This window comes from Ascaphus truei, chromosome 16, assembly GCF_040206685.1.
Source record: "Ascaphus truei isolate aAscTru1 chromosome 16, aAscTru1.hap1, whole genome shotgun sequence".
NCBI lineage: Eukaryota > Metazoa > Chordata > Amphibia > Anura > Ascaphidae > Ascaphus > Ascaphus truei.
In genome coordinates this window covers 30,957,182-30,980,199 of record NC_134498.1, presented here as the reverse complement: position 1 = coordinate 30,980,199, position 23,018 = coordinate 30,957,182, and the positions used below count along the sequence as shown (strand labels likewise).

Sequence of the window (23,018 nt, the reverse complement as noted above, 5' to 3'; positions counted from 1 at the left end):
TGCCCCATGTATCAACTCCTTATAACTCCTATTTCTCCATATAACCACTCCCTATACCCCATTTCTAGCACCTCTTAAATTGTGTTAATTAGTAGAAACAGTTATTCATTTTTATTGTTTTCTTTAATTGTTAAGAATTGGCTTTTTCTGCTCTCTTCTTTGTTTTATCAATTCTCTCTATCTTACCCTGTTCCCCTCTTCCTGCTTTCCTTCTGCTTTCATTATTCTCTATCTGTGTGTCTTCCCCCTGCTCCTCCACACTCATTATTTTATTTATTTTCTCTCTCTTTATTCCACACTCTCTCCCTCTCCTTTATTTATTATGTATCCCACTCTCACTCCCCTTTATTTATTCTTTGACTCTCTCTTCTTTATTTATATCCTCTCTGTTTTATTTGTCTCTCTCCCTCTTTCTCTCTCTCTTACTTTCCCTCTCTCTTCCTTTCCCTATCTTTGCTTTATTCACTCTCTCTCTCTCTGTCCCCACTCCCCTCTTGCCCCCGTACTCTCCCATCTCTACTAAGTTTTTCCTAAAAAGTGACATTTAAGTGAAGATTCCCTCATTCTCACCTGCATCGACTACTGTAACCTTCTGCTCTCCGGCTTCCTGCCTCTCACCTGTCTCTCCTACAATCTTTACTAAATGCTGCTGCCAGAATCACGTTACTCTCTCCTAAATCTGTCTCAGTGTCTCTCTCCTGCTGAAATCCCTCCCCTGGCTTCCTATTAAATCCTGTATTACTTACAAAATTCTCCTTCTCTGTTTTAAGACTATGCACTCCTCTGCCTTCCTTACATCTCATCCCTAATTTCTAGCTATACACCTACCCGAGTCTAACGTTCTTCTCAAGGATGTCTTCTGTCTCCCCCTTTTGTATCTAAAGCCCTCTCCTGCCCCACACCTCTGGAATGCCCTTCCCCTCAATATCCGACTAGCACCCTCTCCACCTTTAAGGCCCATCTTAAAAAACACCTCTTTAATTAAGCATTTGGGTTGCTCCATGGGCTGACATTATACAGTACATCTCATATATATTTACCCTGACCCCGTGCAGACACCCTTACCCCCATCATACTGTCTCTAAATTCTCCCTACTTACTTAGATTGCAAGATCTTTGGGGCCTTAGACTTTGCGGGGCCAAAGGCGGCACGCTGGATAGGTGGACTTATCTAGAAGAGCGGCCCTACTCCGGCAGCGTCACAGTGTCATGATGTCACGATGGCATGTGACGTCATGTTGCCATGACAACGCGTCGTCATTTGATGGTGGTTACCATGGCAACGCAACAGGAGGCGGACCGGAGCAGGTAAGACCCCCCCCCCCTCTCAAAGAAAAAAAATCACTCAACTACTTCTCGTGAGAAGTAGTCCTGCCGGACGGGGGCACCGCATTCCCTCCTCCTGTTGGCGCCAACTTCTGCCCGACCGCTGAGGAGGGGGGGAGGGCTCCGTGCTTGCTGTGCCCAAATGTAGCCCTTATAGAGGAATTGTGGAAGTAGTACTGTGAATAAAACATGGATAATAAACATTATTCCTCTTACCTCAACCTGCTGACAGATTTGAATCAGTTTTGCCATCTGGGTTTCTAACTCACTGCCGCGCTTGACCAAGTTGGCGAGATCCACTTCCAAAGTTTGCTGACAACCAAAGAGAAGAGAGTGAAAATCTGCAAATAGACGTGCATGTCACATGCCTATCTGGTGTAAATATCACACACCTGTGTGTTCCGTTGTATATATCACACACCTGTGAGTTCCGTTGTATATATCACACACCTGTGAGTTCCGTTGTATATATCACACACCTGTGAGTTCCGTTGTATATATCACACACCTGTGAGTTCCGTTGTATATATCACACACCTGTGAGTTCCGTTGTATATATCACACACCTGTGAGTTCCGTTGTATATATCACACACCTGTGAGTTCCGTTGTATATATCACACACCTGTGAGTTCCGTTGTATATATCACACACCTGTGAGTTCCGTTGTATATATCACACACCTGTGAGTTCCGTTGTATATATCACACACCTGTGAGTTCCGTTGTATATATCACACACCTGTGAGTTCCGTTGTATATATCACACACCTGTGAGTTCCGTTGTATATATCACACACCTGTGAGTTCCGTTGTATATATCACACACCTGTGAGTTCCGTTGTATATATCACACACCTGTGAGTTCCGTTGTATATACCCGGGACCTCAGATGCTGTACACAGCAACAAAAACGTTTTAAAGAGCATTCAAATTGTGAGTGCACTTGTTAATGTTTTATCTTTTGATATATAAAGAATATTGATAGACAGTCTCCTATCTTTGTTTCCCTGAGATTACCTGCCACACTGACCACTGACACAGATTGGGATATATGCTTGTTTTGACTGGTAATATGCGAGTAGGATTATCTACCAACCCTAACATTACCTATTCCCTGTGGGGACGGTTTACACTATCGTGTGTATACTCATTGCCTGCTGGTTCCCTGCGCTCCCCAGTCTTTGAAGAAATATCGATTGCCTGGAAGATGGAGAAATATCGATTGCCTGGAAGAAGTGGAGAAAGAGTTCCTCACCTGGGTTTGAGCAGCAAGGATCCTGATTCTATTTTTCACAAATTGTTGTATCACATAAGTGTATACAGTATCTACAAGTCATTTTGACTTTATTTAAGGCATAGGTTTTCATGTTATTATACCTCACTGGACTTGGGGTTGCCATATGTAATAGGATTCAAATATTTTATTATATGTTTATGATAATTGAATATTCAGTGGTGGGAGCGCCATTTTAGAAAAACATTTGTGTGTTTACTCGTATATACTGTATTATATGCCTGTGTGTTTAGGTGTATATATTACACTCCTGTGTGTTAAGGTGCATTGTATATATCACACACCTGTCTGTTTCATTGCAGATCACACATTTGTCTCCTCAGTATATTTCTCTCTCTATACTAATATATTTATATTAGATAGTATTTTGCAAGCACAATGGGTCCCTGTCTCTCAGAGCTTACAATGTAATTTGGCCGCTTGAGGCTTAGGGCGATACAGTAACTTACCCATTGTCACATCATCAAGAGCTGATACTTAGAGGCAGGGAGATAACCCCTAAACTAGATTAGCCAAGTTTACTAAGCAGTGCTATTCCACAAGACACTTTAACCCAATATACACATCACTATCCTTAGGTCACTTTGCTCCTACATGAGACTGACCCTTTAACCCATTCAACATATCACTGTCATTGGACACCTTTGCTCCTATATGGGACTGACCCGTAGACCCATTAAATATGTCACTGTCAGGTTACTTTGCTCCTATATGGGCCGCATGCGTCCCTCGCGGGGGGCTTTACCTGCAGCCCCCAACCTCTGCCCGCCCCAGCAGCCTTCTCTACCTTTCCTCCCAGTGCAGAGGGAAGGGAGATGTTGCTGGTAGGGATCAAAGCTTCTACCCATGAAACTCCTGTGCTAATCACAACTAGCTCCCAGTGTAAGAAGAGAAGGACAGTATCAACCAGCGGGCCAGCAGCTGACCAAAGAAGCTCCCACCCATGGCTGCAACATCCCCTCTGCCTGTGCACAATATATATATATAGGTAATGTGCAGCCCTTTTGAGGGCTCAAGGGCAGCACATAAGGCCCTTGAAGTATATCCTGTTCCCTACCACAGCTATAACACGTGAAATAGTTACAGTTCAACTCACCAAATAATTGTGCAGCCGCCTGGCCAGACAACTCCTCCAAGCTATGACAAATGACTTAAACAACAGGTAGGGAGAGAGGGGGAGGGACTGCTTCACTTGAAGGCCATAAGGTAAGAGGCCATGTGACCAATCCCTTGTAAAAGGTCTTGCCCCCAACAGAACTCAACACTTGTGAACTGATGGATGGAGGGTACAGGGCCGCTTAGTCATGCTGGACCAGCCTCAGTGTACACAATAAAGTATTTGAAAGCAGTGCACTGCCAAAAACACTAATGGGCTAGAATGTGACAAAAAATATGGTTCCAAATATATTTTATTTCACCATGAAGTAGGAGGCAGAAATCAGCCTTATGCCCAGATCCACAAAACTCAGTTAAGTCACTTAATGCCTCACCGCATAACTTCAACGATCAATAACATGACGTTAAGTCATGTTTGCTCCTGTCAAGAGCATTGTGTTAACTATAATGGCAGTTAGTGATAATAACATGTAAATTATATGCAAATGAGGTGTTACCCTCACAGCGCATCTGCACAAGAGTCAGTTAAGGCTGATGCAAGGACTTAACATTACGTTGGTTAGGTCATATGCCGTTATTCACATCCATACCCTGAAATAGGGTTTTACAGGTTCTGGATGGGTGTAAGGCCACAGTTAAGCATGAGTTAGTTAACATAGCGTTAGTTTCTTCCCTCTCCTCATTTTTAGCTGAAGACCTATTTCAGGCTTTGGATGGGACTAACGATAAGACGTACTTAGCATCACGTTATTGGATGTTGGTGCAACTTTATGCTACAATAATGTGATGTTAAGACTATGCTAATGAAATGTAGAACATCTGTTTTTTTTGTTTTTTTTACATATAATTAGCTTTAAGGATGTGCATTAACCTTGGGGAACATAATGTCTGTTCCAGTTTAAGGTATTGTAGCAGGATTTACCTATGCCATGATTTCGGGGTTGGGGTTTGAGGCCCTCCCCACAATACCCTTGGAAGAAAACTGGTTGTAGCTATGTTTATACGTACACATTTGACCAAAAACTGCATTACCAGTTAAGTTGCTCAATCAACAAACAACATACAGCCTGGGGGATACCCCCGGATGGCATCTCTATTTGTCAATAGAGGTCCAGGCCACTTGGTCCAAAAATACACGCAAACTAGAAGGTCACTCCAATACCAAGAGTTAGTCCAAGCTAACTATGACACCACCTTCCCCCAAACTAACTGCTGGAGGTACCCTCCACCTCCCCACAAGAAGCCAACTTCGTCAGGGTCTCTTCCCCATACAGTATAACACCATCCTGCCAAGCTGAAACATACAACCCAGCCCAACAATAACCCGCACATACACAATAACAGGGAGGGAGGGGCTTCAGATCCAGTCTGCAAATCGAGAGCTGTGGGATCAACCTGCACTCCCCACTAATATAGCCTCCAAACCCCCTAACTAATAACAACCAGCTCCCCCACCACCTCAGCTGGATGTCATGTTGCCCCTCTCCCAGGGGCTAGCGGCCTTGCTTTATGAAGCCCTTATTTAACAGAGCTTTGTGGATCTGGCCTATAAACGTTCTTTTATTTTATTGCTGTCATTCTTGAACCTGGACTCCCTTAAATCTGTTACTCTGAACAGAAGAAATCTCCTTTCCTACAAGGTTTAAACTATTCATAAGGTATCATTTACATGACGGGTAAAGTAACATTTTTGTTACGAAACATTTCCTCCAAGCATGATTATATTATTTAATGGGAATTCTGTGTCCCCTGAATTATTGATGCGCTATAGTCCGCTGTGGCTTGAAATCTAGAAACGGTTCCAAGTGGATTATCTTTCGCTGTTTAAAGCCCCGTTCTTCCCTTATAAATATTACATAACGTGCGGTGTGACTGCTAAGTAGCGTGTAATGTCACATGCGCTCTGCTAAATGACAGCTCCGTTGAACAGGACCCTACTTTATGTAAATATATTCATATATTTATCCCTTTCAAGATAAAAGAGTAAACATTTCTGTTTGACTGATTCTTATTGCATATTACAGACGTGCGTATGCAAAGGAGATTGTACATATAACTCCTTAAGTGCCTGAGGAGCCTGAAATGCATTGCTTTGTGTGTTATTATATGACTCTGCATGTTAATATATCAATCTGGGTGCTATTAATAAATAATATAATAATAATAATAATAGCATATTCTTGTATAGCGCTGCTTGTTTTACGTAGCGCTTTACAGACAGGCACATGTCCCTGCCCTGTGGAGCTTACACTCTATTTTTGGTGCCTGTGGCACAGGGAGATAGAGTGACTTGCCCAAGGCCACAAGGAGCCGACACTGCCACTCAGTGTCTTTACTCACTGAGCCGCTCCTTCTCCCCCGCTCTGCGTTATTATATCGCTCTGCATGTTATTATATCTCTCTGCTTGTTATTATATCTCTCTGCATGTTATTATATCTCTCTACATGTTATTATATCTCTGTGTGTTATTATATCTCTGTATGTTATTATATCTCTCTGCTTGTTATTATATCTCTCTGCATGTTATTATATCTCTCTACATGTTATTATATCTCTGTGTGTTATTATATCTCTGTATGTTATTATATCTCTCTGCATGTTATTATATCTCTGCATGTTATTATATCTCTGCATGTTATTATATATCTCTGCATGTTATTATATCTCTCTGCATGTTATTATATCTCTGCATGTTATTATATCTCTCTGTGTGTTATTATATCTCTGCATGTTATTATATATCTCTGGGTGTTATTATATCGCTCTGCATGTTATTATATATCTCTGCATGTTATTATAACACTATGCATGTTATTATATCTCTGCATGTTATTATATCTCTCTGCATGTTATTATATCTCTGCATGTTATTATATATCTCTGGGTGTTATTATATCGCTCTGCATGTTATTATATATCTCTGCATGTTATTATAACACTATGCATGTTATTATATCTCTGCATGTTATTATATCGCTCTGCATGTTATTATATCGCTCTGCATGTTATTATATCGCTCTGCATGTTATTATATCTCTCTGCATGTTATTATATCACTCTGCATGTTATTATATCGCTCTGCATGTTATTATATCTGCATGTTATTATATCTGCATGTTATTATATCTCTGCATGTTATTTTATCTCTGCATGTTATTATATCTGTATGTTATTATATCGCTCTGCATGTTATTATATCGCTCTACATGTTATTATATCTCTGCATGTTATTATATCGCTCTGTATGTTATTAAATCACTCTGCATGTTATTATATCGCTCTGTATGTTATTAAATCACTCTGCATGGTATTATATTACTCTGCATCGTATTATATTCCTCTGCTTCTTATTATATAGATCTGCGTGCTAATATATTGATCTCTGGCAAAAAAAGGTCAAAATTACGAACTACTGTATTTGCCCGTTTTGACTGCCTCAAAAATTACCCAAAAATCTTGCGCCTCCAAATCCAAACTGGCACATTCAGCAACAAAAAATAGTAACATTTCCCTTTTTATACTGTATTTCACACTGAGTTGTAAACTGTCAACTCTGCTGTTTTCCGTTGCTTTGGTAACTGTATCAATGCAGGACTTCTTACTGTTTAAAGCCCGGTGGCCAACCCTGTCGTCAATCGCCACAAGTGGCGAATGGGCCATGAAAGTGTGGCAAATTTGCCAGCGTGTCTGGATTAAAATGTGTCTTGGCTGGAAGCGCGGAGGTGGCGGCAAGCGCGAGTGTGGCGGCGCCGATGGAAGCACTGGTGCTGAGGGGGGCGGGCCGCGGACGGTGGCTAGGAGCAGTGAGGAGGCGAGTGCCGAGTGGAGGATGATAATCAGAGAGCGGCGGGGGCGGAGCCCAGTACTCGGCGGCACCGGCACCAGAGACTGATATTAGTGGGGGAGGGGGAAGAATTTTTACATGGTGTGGCGAATTTCAATTCTCATTTGCCACACCTTTGGCTACATTGAAAAATAGGTTGCCCACCTATGGTTTAAACTTGGGTCAGTCCTTTCTAGGACCAAGGTGTACTAATGACAATGACATGTTTGAGGGGTTAGTCCCTTCTGGAACCAAAGTGTACTAATGGCCGTGACATGTTAAAGGGGCGAGTCTCTTATACTGTATCAGTGGTCTGCAACCCCCTTGTGGGTCGTTGCCAAATTTCTGGAGGTTGCCAAAAAATTACAGAATTAATTCTGCATCCGAATGGGACCCCTGCAGCGTTAATATTCTAACAAACTACAGAAACTAACTTGCACTGCAGCAGCGTCTCTCTCCGTCTCCCCAGCAGCAGTCAGAAGCAGTCTCTCCGTGTCCCCAGCAGCAGTCAGAAGCAGTCTCTCCGTCTCCCCAGCAGTGGTGAGAAGCAGTCTCTCTCCGTCTCCCCAGCAGCAGTCAGAAGCAGTCTCTCTCCGTGTCCCCAGCAGCAGTCAGAAGCAGTCTCTCCATCTCTGGTCAGTCACCCTGGATGACTCGTAGACGCCCAAATATGGGCATATCCATATTCAGGCATCTATGATGTCATCCAGGGTGACTGACCAGAGATGGAGAGACTGCTTCTCACCACTGCTGGGGAGACGGAGAGACTGCTTCAGACTGCTGCTGGGGAAATGGAGAGAGACGCGGAGAGAGACACGCTGCTGCTGCAGTGCAAGTTACTTTCTGTAGTTTGTCAGAATATTAACGCTGCGGGGGGGTCCCATTCAGAAGCAGGGACCCCTGCAGAGTTAATCCTGTAATGTTTTTAGGGCTGTGGCCTTAAAAATGGCAGTGACATGTTTAAGGGATGTGTCCCTTATATGACTAAATAATGGCGGTGATATATTTAAGGGGTGAGTCTCTTATAGGACTAAAGTGTACTAATGGTAGTGACATGGTTAAGGATCAGTCCCTTCTGGTCCCAAAGTATACTAATAGCAGTGACTTGTTTCTAGGGGCTGGCTGACAAATTTTAGCCTAGGGGCCAAGCTTGACCACCTCGCCCAGGAATTGGATGGCCCACATACACACTCAGGAAAACATGATCCTAGATTACTTTAAAGCAACATATTGTAATTGCATCAATTTTATGTTATTATTGGGACCCATATAACAAAGAGGTCCTTATGAACTGAATAGAGTCCCGAAGCACTTCTAGCAATAACAATGATTTATACTAAGTGGAGATGTATACTCAGAAGGGAATGTACCAACAGACAGGATTATAGGAGAACACATTTATCCATACTAAATATGAGTGGTTGGTCAACGCATTGCAAAGTAATATAATAAACATGCAGAGCAATATAATAAACAGCAGAACAATATAATAACATGGAGAGATATGATAACACGTAGAGTGATACAATAACACACAGAGTGATACAGTAACAAGAAAAGTGATACAGACATACAGAGCAACATAATAACATACAGAGCTGTATAATAACATGAAGAGCGATATAATAACATGCCAAGCTGCATAATAACATGCAGAGCGATATAATAACATACAGAGCGATATAATAACATGCAGAGATATATAATAACATGCAGAGCTGTATAATAACACACAGAGAGATATAATAACATGCAGAGCGATATAATAACATACAGAGATATAATAACATGCAGAGCTGTATAATAACATGCAGAGCGATATAATAACACGCAGAGATATATAATAACACGCAGAGCGATATAATAACATGCAGAGCGATATAACATGAAGAGCGATATAATAACATGCAGAGCGATATAATAACATACAGAGCGATATAATAACACGCAGAGATATATAATAACACGCAGAGCGATATAATAACATGCAGAGCGATATAACATGCAGAGCGATATAATAACATGCAGAGCGATATAATAACATGCAGAGCGATATAATAACATGCAGAGCGATATAATAACATGAAGAGCGATATAATAACATGCAGAGAGATATAATAACATGCAGAGTGATATAATAACATACAGAGCGATATAATAACATGCAGAGATATATAATAACATGCAGAGCTGTATAATAACATGCAGAGCTGTATAATAACATGCAGAGCGATATAATAACATACAGAGATATAATAACATGCAGAGAGATATAATAACACGCAGAGCGATATAATAACATGCAGAGCGATATAATAACATACAGAGATATAATAACATGCAGAGCGATATAATAACATGCAGAGCTGTATAATAACATGCAGAGCTGTATAATAACATGCAGAGCGCTATAATAACATGAAGAGTGATATAATAACATGCAGAGCGATATAATAACGTACAGGGCGATGTAATAACATACAGAGATATAATAACATGCAGAGTTGTATAATAACATGCAGAGATATATAATAACATGCAGAGCGATATAATAACATGCAGAGCTGTATAATAACATGCAGAGATATATAATAACATGCAGAGCTGTATAATAACATGCAGAGCGATATAATAACATGCAGAGCGATATAATAACATACAGAGATATAATAACATGCAGAGTTGTATAATAACATGCAGAGCGATATAATAACATACAGAGATATATAATAACATGCAGAGCGATATAATAACACGCAGAGATATATAATAACACGCAGAGCGATATAATAACACACAGAGCGATATAATAACATGCAGAGCTGAATAATAACATGCAGAGAGATATAATAACATGCAGAGCGATATAATAACATGCAGAGCGATATAATAACATGCAGAGAGATATAATAACATGCAGAGCGATATAATAACATGCAGATATATAATAAAATGCAAAGCGATGCATTTCTGACCCCACTGTCAGTGATCCTCTTTCTAGCTGCTGAGCTCTAATTCAACTGATACTCTTTAACTAGTGCACAAATTCACTAACACACGGTATACACAGGATACACACACAGATTTTACCACCCTGATGCATACACACACATTTTAACATGCTTCATGCACATACTGTAACCCACAATCGCTAACATACTGATATAATAATAACTTTGTGTCATATAGCACTTTTCTCCCAATGAGACTTCACAATTACAGTATGAATCAGACACAGATGAGCTTACAATCTATGAACTTGGTGCCTGAGGCACAGGGAGATAAAGTGACTTGCCCGAGATTACAAGTAGCTGACACCAGCAATGGAACATCAATGGACATGTAGCATACAGTAGGTTGAACTTGATGGACGTATGTCTTTTTTCAACCTCATCTACTATGTAACTACTGTATGTAACTATGTAACTATGTAACCAGGCTCAGACTCAAACTCTGTCATTGTTTACAGTCAGTGTCTTTACTCACTGAGCCGTTCCTTCTCACATATACACAATGATACACACAGTTTTGCACAAGCTCTCACATACACACAGATCCTCACATGTTATATACTGTATACTGTTATATATATATTGCCAAAATCAGGAGCCTGGGCTGTTTTGCTTAGTTATAGGTGCCCTGATTGCACATGATATAAACTATTTCCTATCTCGTGAATAACAGCAAACCTTTTAAAGACTAGAAGAGCGCTGCCCTATAAAAGGAGATCTAGAGATCGGAGCTGTCGGAATGTTATAGTGTTTACAGACAGAGCTGTTGATGTCTTCTCACTACACAGCCAAATATATCAAAACAAGAGGAGATGCAGGGTTATTATATATACAGTAAAAGCTGTGTTATCCGGCATTTCACCAAACAGCAAGAGTATCTGGAATTCCTGATATATCCCTTTATACAAATCTTCAATGTACAGTAGTAACCGGAATCCATGGCTAAGCTATCCGGCACCTCCATATCGCTCAAGTATTTCCGTTGGATGTTTTTGATAGTATTGCAGTAGTATTACTACTTGATTGGCGGGTACCTGTACACCACAGTATTTTCTAATCTAAACTTCATCATTTATTGTAATTCTCTGAAAATTTGTACTACACGTATGGCATGGTTAAAAATTAGTTAACCAATTTTTTGCTTATCTGGCACCTCTCATGTCCGGCGTGTATGTATGTATGCATGTGTGTGTATATATATATATATGCACATACACACACCGTATATACTCCACCAGTTTACTGTATACAGTATACTGATCAACCAATTCCTGTTGTTTTCGTTCCGGCTAACATGAATATAAATTAATGTATTTTACATTTTTATATATTATAGTTACCATTTGTAGGGAGACCCCATCTGACCTGCCTTACTGTCTACTAGTCCCAAAGTTTCTAGGAGTCCTCCGGTATATCAGTCAGTCACACTCTATCTCCTTGATTATTTGCATGGTCCATATAGTTACATAGTAGACGAGGTTGAAAAAAGACACATGTTCAACCCGTATTACATTTAGACACCGGAGATACTCATCATATATTTGTACCTACAGTATATTGACCCAGTGGAAGGCAAACAAAAAACCCCAGTGATACAGTATGCCACGATGCCTCATAAAGGGGGAAATACATTTCTTCCTGGCTCCAACAATGGCAATCTGATTTTTCTCTGGATCAATATTCGTCTCATGTTGACTTATTTGGTATATGCATGTACAGTATACCATCCCTTTCTAAAAGATGTCTAACCTTTTCTTACAGATATCTATTGTACAGTATTTGCCATAAATCTACATGGGTAATAAATTCTAACTGCTTACAGTATAGAACCCTTTCCTTTCCTGCTTGTGAAATCTCCTTTGTACTTTGTTTGTGCTGTCCTTGGGATGAATAGTCCTCTTGAAGGTTTCATGTATTGAACCTGAATATATTTGTAGGGGTTGGCAAAAATATAAAATATTTAGGAGCCAGCCAGAATTCTTAGGAGCCAGAGTTTTGTGGCGTGCAAGGTGGAGGGGTTTTTCCGGCAGCCCCTCCACACCCATCGGCAGATCTGTTTTTCTGTGTGTGCCAGTGTGCATCTGTGACACAGTAACACACACACAGACACCATGTCTCTCTCCATCTCTCTCTCACAGACACACTATCTCTCACAGACACGTCTCACCCTGTCAGAGTATGCATTGAGAGCAGGGGTGGGCAGAGTACAGAAGGGCTCTGACTAGCCTCGCCCCCTCCAACTTGCTCCGTCACCAGCCGTCGGTCATCTCTGCCTCCTGCTCTCCTGTCCCCCCACTCCCCTTACCGAGCGGTGCAGTGGTGACTTGACCTGTCAATCACTGCCACTGCTGGTCCCAGTGCACCAGATCCGGCTTTGATGTCACTGGGGAGTGTGTTGCCAGTCGCAACAGTGATTGACAGGTCAGTAGCGGTTATATGGAGCAATAGGAGTTATAGGAAGTGGCTATATGGATGTAGCCCCTTCTTGATGGGAAACTAATTGGTTAGAGGGTTAATTGATAGAAGGGGTTAAACTGTGTGGGATCACTAGGTTCTGCCCCTCCAATTTTACCTCCTCACCAGTGATGTCATCATGGGGAGTATGTGGGTAAAAATCCATGCCCACATTCTAGAAGCAATTCTTCAGATTTATAAATCAAGTTCTCATGTAAGCTCTGTAAATTGGTGTATGTGTTACTAGTCTGCAGCTAACTACAGCCGTGTCCTCCTGGGCTCTCCTGGAAAATCTGTGGCTATCTCACAGAAACGCGGCAACATTTCTGTGATATTTCTGCAGCCAGACTAGTGGGCCATTGGATTAACACAGTGTGTGTCCCTGCAGTCCCATTCACGTAGCTGGGCCTCTGCTGTGTTAATCTGATGGGCCATTAGTCTGACTGCAGAAATATCACAGAAATGTTGCAGCGTTTCTGTGAGCGAGCCACAGATTTTCCGAGGCTAGCGGGAGAGAGCAGGAGGACACATCTGGAAGTCTTCTCACTTTTATTATTTTGTAGCTTACTGTAGTAATGTGCCCCTGTTCTGAACTAAGCACCTGCAGAGAGGATCAGGAAGTTCATGTCTATAGGAGAGGTATGCAGAATAGTTCACATAGGGTTGCTAAATCCGGAACATGAACATATGTCGGACCTGCCAAATCAAAAGGTTCCAAGTGCATTACTTAGGCCAGGTCCCCGCTGGCTACTGCAGCGCTTGCCGCTGCGCTACACCGAGAGAAACTCCTGCTCTCAAAAGAATTGAGATCAGGACTCGCGACGGAGCGCTAGGCCACGCCAATGAGGGCAAACCTGCCGGGTGACGTCACGGCCGCGCCCCCATCACGCCCCCCTGTCTTTCCCCCTACAGCTCTCTGCAGACCAGGGAATTCGGCTGCACGCGCCGCCAGCCTCGCAGGCGCGCGTGCAGCGCAGGCACTGGGGCCGCAGCCTAACTTCATACAAGATACTTCCATCCCATACGCTTTCTACTGGTAACCAAAATAAGTACCTTCCCCGGGTAGACCCGGGACCTACTAGAGGATGATTCTCCAAAGCTTCTATTTTTGCCATGTGTATTGTATCATCTCATCACTGTGTATATATTTTGAAGTGTTTCTGGACTATGTTCAATAAACACGCTTTGGTTTTATTAAAAGTTCCTGGTGCCAATTTCTACTTCTACTTCCATACACACTCAGCCTGCACCAACCCAGCAACCTCTATTTGGCCTGAGAGACTGAGCATATACAGAACAGGGCAGATGTGACACCCTTCAGTGCCGGAAAAGCGGGGTTACATCTGGCATCCAACGTGGGACTGGGCATTGAAAGTGGTTTTGGGGATTTTAGCTCGTTTTTAAACTTTTGCAGCGAAGAAAAATGTTTTGAATTTTTTTTCTGCTGGTCTTTGCAAGTTTTTCCGCATTTAGAACTATTTCTGCAAGTTTCCTGCCTGTGGAACATTTTTTGCCCATTTCCTACCTTAAGGACTGTTTTGCAAGTTTTCACATATTCAGAGATAATTTTGCAAGGGTCCAGTATTGAGAACAGTTTGTCCAAGTTTTTTCCACCAAGAAAGCTATTTTTGCAGAAATTAGCAGGTTTGTTCTTTTCTTGACAAAAAAAAAAGCTATTTTGCAAAAGTGTGCATGGGTGCAATTAATATGTAGAACCCGCCTACACAAGTGGCACGAAAGTTACTGTAGGCCACGTCTGTTCAAGACAAAAAAATCAGGAACCTGAACATATGTCGGACCTGCCAAATCAAAAGGTTCCCAGTGTATTAGTGACTTCATACAAGATATTTCCATCCCATCCTCTTTGTACTGGTAACCAAGATAAGTACCTTCTCTGGGTAGGCACAGGACCTACTAGAGGATGATTTCCCAAAGCTTCTATTTTTGTCATGTGTATTGTATCATCTCATCACTGTATATGTATATATTTTGAAGTGTTTCTGGACTAATTTATAAATATATATATATATATATACATATATATATATATATATATATATATATATATATATATATATATATATATATATATATATATATATATATATATATATGTGTGTGTGTGTGTATATATACACACACACACACACACACACACACACACACACACACACACACACACACACACACACACACACACACACACACACACACACACACACACACACACACTAACTTTACCAATTTATATTTACACACAATCACACACACACCACTAACATACAGGGACTATTTAACACCTGAAGTCATAAAGTGCATAGTACACAGGGGGGGAGGGGTGTTAGGTTTCAGTCACAGATAACATTCCTACAGTATATGCACTGTTTGTAAGTTTAACCTTGCCTGCTTTATTCAATGTAACATCGCCGGAAGAAGAGATCGGAGTATCTCGAAAGCTCGCACAAATAAAAGCATTTCGTTAGCCACAGAACGGTATCGTCTATTCATTTTTTATTTTATTTATATATATATATATATATATATATATATGCAAATACACATATATATATATATATATATATATACATATATATATATATGTGTGCTCATTTGCATGTCATTTCCCAGAATCCCTTGCTACAGTGGAAGTGCTGTATGCTGGGTGATAATGGGGAAAGGCGGGGTTGCAGACCTGCCTAAGACATGCAGATGAGCATACAGTTATATTTGCATATATATATATATATATATATATATATATATATTATTATATGTAGCCTGGAGCTCCCGCAGCTCCTTGAGACCCCCCTCCCTTGGAGCAGTGCGGTCGCGGGTGCCGTCGGAGCCAGCGCCGGGCCCGACGGTTACTTCCAAGGGTGGGGGCCGGAGCGGGGAGTCGCGCGCTGTTCCCTGATGCGGCCGGTTGCCGGGGACGCGAGCGGCCCGTTGTTAGGGCCGCGATCGCGTTGCCGAGGTCCCGGCGGCTCGGGGTACAGGGCGCCGCCATTGCGAAACCGCTCGCGCATGCGCAGGGATAGTCAGGCGCCCGGAGAGCCCCAGAGTGATCGCGCAAGCGCAGAAAGAACCCCAGAACCCTTAGGAAGTCGCGCGAGGGCAGGGACTGTTCAGGAGAGGTTGCGGCGGCCATTAGGGGTTCGCGCAGGTGCAGGAAAGGCGCGCACGCGGCCCCAATGTATTTGCAGCCTCCACGGGACTACAACTCCCATGAGGCTTAGGGCCAAGCACACAAGGTGCCTCCGTGTGGCCAATGAGGGCCAAGGATCTCTAGAGGGAGAAAGTGGATACATTGTTTGGGCTTGCAGCACGCTAGTTAGTTTTAGCCTGGGAGCTGTGAGGGAAGGAAGGGTGCAGAGAGCATGTGCAGCTTCTGCATCGAGTAAGGTCCCCCACATCCCAAGTAAGGCCCCAACTCCCCACCAGGTTAGTGGGTAAGTGCTGAGGGACGGCCCAAGATAGGGACGCTGCCCTTAGTGCGTGTGTGTGTGCTGTCTTGTCAGGATCACGGCTGGCAGTGCTGTGAGGCCTGACAAGAAGGCATAGTGCTAGTGTGCAGCAAGTTGCTGTACGCGTTCCGAAGTTTGCAGTGCGTAGCTGCTAGTGTTAGTGTTAGTGAGTGTTAGGGAAGTGGGGCAGGTTATTACCCCTGTAGGCCCCTAGGAGTTTTCCCCAAAGTCATTACAGGTTGCTGTGCTGTAGGGACGGCCTATAGTATAGTGCATGTCACTTAGTGCTGTAGGGACAGGTCCTATGTTAGGGATCCTGTCACAATAGGGTAGCTTAGTTAGGGACACAGCGGACGCGGCGGTTCCTGCTGAGAGGTTCGGATCCAAGTTGGGGTCCGCAGAAACTGTTTCTAGGTCCGGATCGCCCCTGGCGGTCCGCGTGTAAGGAGTCCGGTGTAGGATCAGACGTAACCATCACACTACGGATCCTTTGTGAAGCCAGTTGGAGATCCGAGCACGGGAGTGCTCGGCAGGTACTATCTACTACACAAGTGCACCAACGGGCCCTTAGTGTAACTGTGACTGCGCAGTCACCCACGTTCTCTCTGCTAGAGTGCGGGACATTGGGTGGGGATTCTCGGGACACTGGGTGGGATCACCTGGTGTTGGGGAAGCGTCCTGCGCGACGCAGTAAGTGTCTCCTCTAGAGAGGGACACAGGTTATTATGATATTGCCGTGATCTGTTGTCTTGCATGTTCAGTAAAGTCACTAGTTAATATATATCTGTGTGTGAGTAGTGATTATTGTGATTGTCCTGCGAGGAACCACTCCCCCTCCGGTGGGAGCCATCGCAGGTGGAGGCGCTGCATCGTTGTAAGTGAGTACCCCTAGTATAAATGCCCCAGGTTCCCCTTGGCGGAAGCTCAGCCCTCCTGTGAGCCAACAGGTATAGCACCACACTGACAAGTAGTCAGATACACCTACCCACCCCAATCTCACTTAGGGGGGGGGGAAAGAGGGCTACATTTGGAGGCGCTGCTGAGATACAGACCTGGGGTGCCCTGTCCAATTTTTTTTTTCAAATTTGCCCAATCCATCTTTTGTCCACCATGTTTGTTAAGTCCGGACACAAGGTCCTTGCCTGGGCTTTGAGGCAATATATGGAACCCGGCCGGGTGGTGGTGGTAGGAGGCCTTCCCGCAACTACACCCGCGGTCGTGGTTCAGTACTATATGCGTAAAATTCCTGGGTGGCCGCACGCATGTTTCTTAGATGAAGAACACGATCCCACGGCCCTATGGAAAACGATACTTTTTGTGGCAATCCCCACTGCGGATATATGCCTGGCAGAGGCACCGTCCACCCTGTGTACCCCCTAGTCTACGCCGACCCAGCAAAATGGCGTCTCCCGCCAAAGCAGGAGAGCGCACGTGCTGCTGACTGCCAGCCTGCACTAAATTGTGTTGAAGAAAACTGTCCGGGATTGGCGGGAAAACCAGAAGGCTACCCCCCTATCTATGCGGAGAGCCCTAGTGTAATTGCTGAGACTGATTAAAATGGAGTCTCTCTCTAGCAGTGAGTCACACCTAAGATGGCGGCTCCCGCCAAGTCGGGAGAGCACCAGAACTGTGCAAGAAATTGTTGCAGAGTATTGTCCGGGTTGGGCGCGAAAACCCGAACCCCGCCCCTGCACTGTGAGTGACTCAGCACAGAGCCAGAACCCCTCCCTTGTAGAAAGTGCCCTTCCTTCACCTTCCACCAGGGGGAGCAAGTACTGTGTTTTTCAACCATACAGTGATGCAGTAATAGACTCTTCTCTGAAAAAGAACGCTGCGACGTTCGAAATGCATTGGATGGGTCTTTTGCCACATTAAAGTGCCCTTTTAATCATTTTTTTGTCCTGGGTTCTTCCTGCTCTGTTTGTGCTGGTGCGCTTTTTGGTCTCCCTTTTCCCTGTATTGCATTGAGTAGCTGCACAGCCTGCCTGCCTGCCCTACCAGGATGTGAGTACTTGTATATTTTTCAGGGGAACCTGCCAATGAGACTGATGGTGAGTGGGTTGCACCACACACCACCTGTCTTCAGGAGGATAGTACCCATTATATGACACAATAGGTACTATATCAATTGTTAGTACCCTGGTACAGTGGTCTGGCTTATTATCATTTTGATATACCTGCATTTGAGCGCTTCAGCTATTTTCCATATTCTCTGAGGATGAGGATGAGAGAGACTGTCAGGACATACACCCCAATGTGTATGTGGCCTGGCGAGCGCCAGGAGTAGATGTCCTTATGCTAATGTGCCCCTGCCTGCAAGCTCCCTATGACGAGGGAGCCGAACTGTACCAGTTACCGCTAGACTTCACGACGACTGAGGTAGGCGGAGAACCGGGTGTACAGTGTGTTAGTCCCACCTGTGACTGTTCTAGAGGTGCACTGGCGTGGGAGCCCGAATGTGAATGCTGCGGTGTACGGTTCTTGAAGCCTATTATACCCCAGGCTCCGGAATCTGTGGAGAAAGAAGCGGGGAAGCCTGACCACTCTGCAAAAGTGAGTGACACTGCTAATCAGTCTGTCCTAATTCCAGCGGCCTCAGTGGACCCGTGTGTTCACAACCATGTTGCAGAACCGGTTCCAGACCCTCTCAAAGGGGATGGCTTAGTGGTAGAGCAGGAACCACAGAGCCCAGACCAGCCGATGCCGGAATCACAGGGTAAGGTGTCTATACCCCCATTTTCTTTTAGTGATTCCAGCGACCAACCTCTCGTGGTGATGTGCCTGCCGGCGGACCACTCTAGTGAAGTTATTAAACCAATTTGTTCGGCGGATACAGAGCCTGCTGTGGGCCCGTGTGCCCTGGAGGAGGTGTATCCCGATGTTGCGGACCCTGCTGTGGGTCCCTGTGTCCTACAACGGCCACTCCGGCCTACTACGATGGTACCATCGGTCCTAGGCTTGGGACCAGTACCTAACGAAGACAAGGGTGAGTCGACTGCCCCAGGAGTGTTGGGGGTGAGCCTCCAGGTGACCGCGGAGAACGATAGTTCCTTAACTGTGGTCACCAGGGCGAAGGGCTCCCCTCTGCATCGCGTCCTGGCGGAGGTGTCCTCCTTAGAAGGTAGTTGTACAGTGGTACGAGTGGACCCATACCTACCTGCCCGTGTTCCAGATGAAGAGGAACTCATCGCAAGCCAGAGGAGTAGTGAGAAATCTCCTTACTTCGCACCAGCTCCTGATCTGATTGTGAGCCCGTGCGCTCCGACACAAGTGGTCCCAGGACTGGGATCCACCGCTCCCGAGGTTCCAGCAAGTAAGTGGACTGTCCCAGAAGTGCCGGGGACAGGTCCCAATACAGCCGAGGTGGGAACTGACAACGTCTCCGAGGACCTGTTGGCCACCGTGAAGCACCGCAGTGGTAAGGTATCTACCCTTTACCCCCTGCCAGGTGACACAGAGACATTGTTCATTGCTCGCTTCTCCGTGGAAGCCTCGCCAGTGTGTAGAGATAAAGACGGTGTGGAGAAGGATTTAGGGAACGTTGCCTTTCAGTCCAAAAAGGAGCTGCTCATTAGCCAAGTGGTGGACCGCGGGAAAGGTCCTGGCCTCCTGGTCTACCGCATCCATGCCACGGATGATCGGGTAAAGGCCTGGCCCAGAGACACTGTGCTGCTAGTGTTAGTGTTAGTGAGTGTTAGGGAAGTGGGGCAGGTTATTACCCCTGTAGGCCCCTAGGAGTTTTCCCCAAAGTCATTACAGGTTGCTGTGCTGTAGGGACGGCCTATAGTATAGTGCATGTCACTTAGTGCTGTAGGGACAGGTCCTATGTTATGGATCCTGTCACAATAGGGTAGCTTAGTTAGGGACACAGCGGACGCGGCGGTTCCTGCTGAGAGGTTCGGATCCAAGTTGGGGTCCGCAGAAACTGTTTCCAGGTCCGGATCGCCCCTGGCGGTCCGCGTGTAAGGAGTCCGGTGTAGGATCAGACGTAACCATCACACTACGGATCCTTTGTGAAGTCAGTTGGAGATCCGAGCACGGGAGTGCTCGGCAGGTACTATCTAATACACAAGTGCACCAACGGGCCCTTAGTATAAATAGTGACTGCGCAGTCACCCACGTTCTCTCCTAGAGTGCGGTACATTGGGTGGGGATTCTCGGGACACTGGGTGGGATCACCTGGTGTTGGGGAAGCGTCCTGCACGACGCAGTAAGTGTCTCCTCTAGAGAGGGACACAGGTTATTATGATATTGCCGTGATCTGTTGTCTTGCATGTTCAGTAAAGTCACTAGTTAATATATATCTGTGTGTGAGTAGTGATTATTGTGATTGCCCTGTGAGGAACCACTCCCCCTCCGGTGGGAGCCATCGCAGGTGGAGGCGCTGCATCGTTGTAAGTGAGTACCCCTAGTATAAATGCCCCAGGTTCCCCTTGGCGGAAGCTCAGCCCTCCTGTGAGCCAACAGGTATAGCACCACACTGAGAAGTAGTCAGATACACCTACCCACCCCAATCTCACTTAGGGGGGGGGGGGAAAGAGGGCTACATATATACATATATATATATAGTTATGGTGGGTAAAAAAAGTGACAAAAACCCTCCACAGTAAAGCATAAAGCAACTGTAAATATTACTGTATGTTCATTTGCATGTCTTAGACAGGGAAAGACAGGGTTGCAGACCTGTCTAAGACATGCAAATGAACATACAGTAATATTTACAGTTGCTATATATATATATATATATTTTAATATTTTTTTTTTAAGAAGACAACTGTAGGCACTAACTATATTAAAGAGGGTATTGAAAAGATGCAAATCGCAACAACCAAATATAAAATGTGCAAAATTACAATTTTCTATAAAGTGCAAAAGGTCCTGAAACGGTTGCAGCCCAAGACAAGGACTTCCAATTCCTTAACATTTATGTTGAAACAAAAAAAAAATTGTGGCGCATACAGCATATTCGGGACAAGTGAACAAAAAGAGGAAAAAAACGGGAAAAAAAAGAGAAATAAAAGTGCTTTAAATAGTGGGGCAAGAGGAACATTTCACCGAGTATTAATCTCACATCCATAATATTTCTTTTTAAAATTAGAGAAAGAGTCAAATGCGGTATACATTTTCCTTCTTTCAATACAAAAATAACACAGAAAAATAAAAAATCAGAAAGAAAGTCTTCCTGTGCCTTGCAGAGGGGAAGTGACCAGAGTAGATCCATACGTTTAATAGAAATTAGATAAAAACAAAAACAGAGATAACACTTACAAAGCAGTACTTTTTGAGTCTCTTTTGTGGGTTATAGAGATCTCCAAATGAGTTTCCTCTGATCAAGCAGGCATGAGAGTCACAGCTGTGCAATGTCTTTTTAAAGCTTCTCCACTATTGGTCATCGCCCAAGTTATCCTGGCGTATGAACCAGAATGCCGAGACATATCGGTATAGACGTTAACCGATCTGCATACAGTATATGGAAAATATATGGAATTCAACATACAGTACAGCTGACACGCCAGGATACCTTGGCCGATGGCCAATAGTGCAGAAGCTTTAAAAAACACTGAGCAACTCTTCTGACAATGTCTTACCTTGAGTTTCTCATAGCGCTCTGTCAGTGAGGCCACCTGGTGCTCTCTGTGCCTCCCGACCAGTTTGCATAAGGCACAGATGAGCTGATCGTCCACTGCACAGTACATGTTGACCTTCTCGTTCTCGTGCTCCAAACAAGTCAATCCATGGAAATGAGCATCAGGCACGGGTTCCACCAGTCGATGGCTAGTAAAAGGCTTCTTGTTGGGGTGAGTTGCCCGCAGACACCGGTCGCAGTAGGATACTTCGCAGGTGATGCACGTCTTCACGGCATCTCGTGGCGACTCCGCCTCACAGAACTGACACGGAATTCTTTCACTGGCCATAATGGGTACACGTTTATATGTTCTCTCTCTGTGTTGGTCACTGGGGGAGCTCGGAACGCTGAAGGACACCTTCTGAAAACGGTCGATGATGTTCTGCAAGGTCACGTTGCGTTTAAGCCCTTCCAAACCGCGATGATTGAGCGATATGACATATCTGCAGGTGGGACACTGAAACGCTGACACAGGCTCCACTGTTTCGCTGGAAGCGCATCCAGAAACCAATATCCGATGGGCGCAGCTAAAGCACAAGCTGTGAGCACAAGGAAGCAACAAGGGGTCCTCGAACAACTCCAGACAGATTGGACAGGTTAATTCTGACTCCAGTGTTTCCATGTTTAGTTAAAACACGAGGTGTTGACTTCGGACATCGTGAGGACGGCTCATTCACCTGCAGGGGAAATCAAAATGGAAAAGAATTCAAGTTACGCGCATGTCTTCATATTTGCTTTGCAAAATGTTTAGTTGTTTTCTCGGGTGTTTTCGCAACAAACCTTACGCGAATTCTCATCTCTCTGGATTTTGCAAACATAGTGGTAGGTGCAACAATTATCACCAGTTTATCGCAAAATTACTGTCTTTCCTACTATATACTGTATAGTATACAGTATTGTGT

The 23,018-nt window shown here is 44.2% G+C and overlaps 1 protein-coding gene across 1 annotated transcript in view; it reads right to left on the bottom strand.

Annotated features, from left to right (window-relative positions):
* MID2 (midline 2) overlaps nucleotides 1-23,018 on the bottom strand; it is a 136,382-nt gene that overhangs the window by 98,659 nt on the left and 14,705 nt on the right. The window contains exons 2-3 of the mRNA XM_075572931.1: nucleotides 22,079-22,793; nucleotides 1,543-1,638 (exon numbers count right to left, since the gene is read on the bottom strand). Coding sequence (XP_075429046.1) covers nucleotides 1,543-1,638; nucleotides 22,079-22,738 — 756 coding nt within the window. The 5' untranslated portion in view covers nucleotides 22,739-22,793. The remainder of the gene's footprint in view (nucleotides 1-1,542; nucleotides 1,639-22,078; nucleotides 22,794-23,018) is intronic.